The following is a 3,011-nucleotide window of genomic DNA, read 5'->3' as shown; positions in this document are numbered from 1 at the left end:
GGGGGTGTTCCTGCTGCTCCTCTTCGCTCCTCCAGTTGCGTTCAGTTTCCGCGGTTCGCGCCCCTGGACTCTCATGGGCTGGATTTCTGACCGGATTCGGACTTGCGGAGACAGTTGTGCCGTGTAATTTTACAAACACTGTAGCATCGAGGCCAAAAGTGTTCTGTCACCATTAGATGGTAAATTAACTTTGGGAAAAAAGTTTAAACATGAAAATTGTGGAGATTTTCTAAATTCGCTGTGTTTCTCAGTAATTAGATTCTGTGGTTATAATAGAGAAGAATGCTATAGTAATTTTAATAAGTACTATTTTTTATTTTTTGATTTTTAGAGCGAGAGAAAGGGGGTGAGAGGAAGAGGGAAACGGGTTTATCCCACTGATGGAGGCATTCCTTGGCTGCTGCTTGTATGTGCGCTGACTGGGGATTGGACCCCAACCCTGGCCGGCCGGGAGGGTGCGCTCACCAATGTGCTGCCCAGCCAGGGCCGATAAAGATTACTTTTTAAGAGTTACTTTATTTTAGAGAAAAATATGATAAGCCCATCTTTCTTCCCTACAGCAATGGCTTATTTAACCACTAAGTCATAATTCACTCACACGGCAAATGCTACAATTAAATTTTACAAAGTGTAGTCTTGTAGCCGGGTTTATGTTTTCCTGGCAAGGTGACAGTAAGTAATATTGGACTGCTTATTATGTTTCCAATGTTTGCACATGATTTCATTTAATCTTTAAAACAATTCTGTAGTGGTTAAAGAATACGGGGCTTTGTGTCAGACAGTGTTGGACTCAAGTCCGAGCTTTGTCACTCACTCATTATATGACCATGGGCAAATTCCTTAACTTCTCTAAGCCTCAAACTTCTAATCTAGAAAATAAGGATAAAACAATACTCACCTTATAGAGATGTTTTGAGAATTAAATGAGATAATGCATGCAAAACCTTTGGCATAGTGTCTGGCACAAGTGAAGTGCTCAGTTAAGGCTGCAGTTAGACTCACCTGCCTGTCCAATCGCCAATGGGTATTGTTTTCCTAGAGGCCCATGAACCTCCAAACTACTGCTTCTATTGTTTGACCCCTCTGTGTATTACCTGCAGAGAGAAGAAATTATTTAGATGCCTATAAATTAGCTGTTGTCTGGATACCCCCTTCACCAAAAAATATCTCAGATATTCTGTTCAAGTATGAATTCTGGTGTGATTTTTTTCATGTTGGTGGAGTCCATGTAAAAACTTGTTAAAGGATTTTGCCTTATGAGCATAGTTTCTCCTAGTTCCTCCTTCCCTATCTCTTGTCCTTCCCAGGAACGGCCCATATTTTTGTCTTTTATTCTTTTCCTCTTGCATGCTTATTAGAACCTCATTCTTTTGGTATATCTAAATGAAGAACAAAATTACAACTACCTCAAGGTGGAATTTGACCAAAAATATAGCATTGATAGCTTCTGTCCTTAAGCGCTTTCTTCATAACTTTACTGCCAATATTTGTGTATTAATCTCAATATCTATTTGGGGAATTTCAGCCATTTCTTTGTCTATTTTCTCAAGTTTTATATGAAGTATCCTAACACATACATCAGGATTTAGTGGCATAGTGTAAAGCTGTGAGCCTGATATTTATCTTTTTGATGAAAAAAATTTGCATTTTATTGCATGATATATCCATGGTTGTTTTAATATAACAACACTAATATAACTTACTTAACATTGAGTAAATCTTACCTCCTGGGAGATATACCACTGTTATTCTATATTCTGGTACATTCCACGCCTGAGCCTAGCCTCCATACTCCAGTTTGAGAAGCCTATTTAGTTTTTTTATCTAGATTGTAAGGGGGAAGGGGGTACAGATGAGGCCCCAGCTGTCTCTTAGATGAGGTGGGTAGAAAGGAGAAGAAAGGTCTTACACAAGTCTCATGGCTTAATTTATCACCCATTTCATCTTTAGTTTGGTTGGACCTTAGGATCTAGGAAGAAAGATGAGCAGTGGTTCTCAACCTTCCTAATGCCTCGACCCTTTAATACAGTTCCTCATGTTGTGGTGACCCCCAACCATAAAATTATTTTCATTGCTACTTCATAACTGTAATTTTGCTACTGTTATGAATCGTAATGTAAATATCTGATATGCAGGATGTATTTTCATTGTTACAAATTGAACATAATTAAAGCATGTGATTAATCACAAAAACAATATGTAATTATATATGTGTTTTCCAGTGGTCTTAGGCGACCCCTGTGAAAGGGTCATTCGACCCCCAAAGGAAAAGGAAAGAGAGGAAAGAGAAACAATTATAGAATCAATTGAATATAATTTCCTCTGACTAGTTCTTCATAATCTAACCCTATACTGTCTAATATGGTAGCCACTAGCCCAGGGGTGGGCAAACTTTTTGACTCGAGGGCCACAATGGGTTCTTAAACTGGAACGGAGGGCCGGAACAAAAGCATGGATGGAGTGTTTGTGTGAACTAATATAAATTCAAAGTAAACATCATTACATAAAAGGGTACGGCCTTTTTTTTTTTAGTTTTATTCATTTCAAACGGGCCGGATCCGGCCCGCGGGCCGTAGTTTGCCCACGGCTGCACTAGCCACATGTGGCTATAGAGCAACTTGAAATGTGATGAATGCAACTGAAGAATTGAATTTTCCTTTTATTTCATTTTAAATTAAGTACTGAATGAGTGTGAAATATGTTTTTCCTTGCAGATTACTTGATTGTATTGGTAGGACTACATTTCACTTTAACTGTTGGAAATTTAACATCCAAATCGAGATATACTGTAAGTGTAAATATATACCATATTTCAAATTTAGTATGAAAAAGTAAAATATTGATTACATGTTAAAAATGTATTTTTTATATACTAGGTTACATAAAATATGTTATTAAATTAACTTGTTTATTTGCACTTTTTAAATGTGACATTAAAAATATAAAATTACACAATAAAAATAAAGTTAAATTTATATATATACATACAGATACATATGTGTGTGTGTGTG

The 3,011-nt window shown here is 37.0% G+C and overlaps 2 protein-coding genes across 3 annotated transcripts in view; one reads left to right on the top strand and one right to left on the bottom strand.

Annotated features, from left to right (window-relative positions):
* The window catches only part of SPDYA (speedy/RINGO cell cycle regulator family member A), a 36,901-nt gene that overhangs the window by 2,190 nt on the left and 31,700 nt on the right, over positions 1 to 3,011 (top strand). For both annotated transcript variants that reach the window (XM_014546628.1, XM_005874835.2), the window contains exon 2: positions 2,715 to 2,788. The gene's annotated coding sequence lies outside the window, so the exon portion shown is untranslated. The remainder of the gene's footprint in view (positions 1 to 2,714; positions 2,789 to 3,011) is intronic.
* Positions 7 to 3,011, bottom strand: part of TRMT61B (tRNA methyltransferase 61B) — a 36,876-nt gene continuing 33,871 nt past the window's right edge. Inside the window, exons 7-8 of the mRNA XM_014546627.1 lie at positions 1,003 to 1,094; positions 7 to 188 (exon numbers count right to left, since the gene is read on the bottom strand). Coding sequence (XP_014402113.1) covers positions 1,036 to 1,094 — 59 coding nt within the window. The 3' untranslated portion in view covers positions 7 to 188; positions 1,003 to 1,035. The remainder of the gene's footprint in view (positions 189 to 1,002; positions 1,095 to 3,011) is intronic.

The sequence above is a fragment of the Myotis brandtii genome, unplaced genomic scaffold (assembly GCF_000412655.1).
Source record: "Myotis brandtii unplaced genomic scaffold, ASM41265v1 scaffold454, whole genome shotgun sequence".
In the NCBI taxonomy this organism is placed as follows: Eukaryota; Metazoa; Chordata; class Mammalia; order Chiroptera; family Vespertilionidae; genus Myotis; species Myotis brandtii.
Note: the sequence above shows the minus strand (reverse complement) of the source record. Positions and strands in the feature narration are given on the sequence as shown.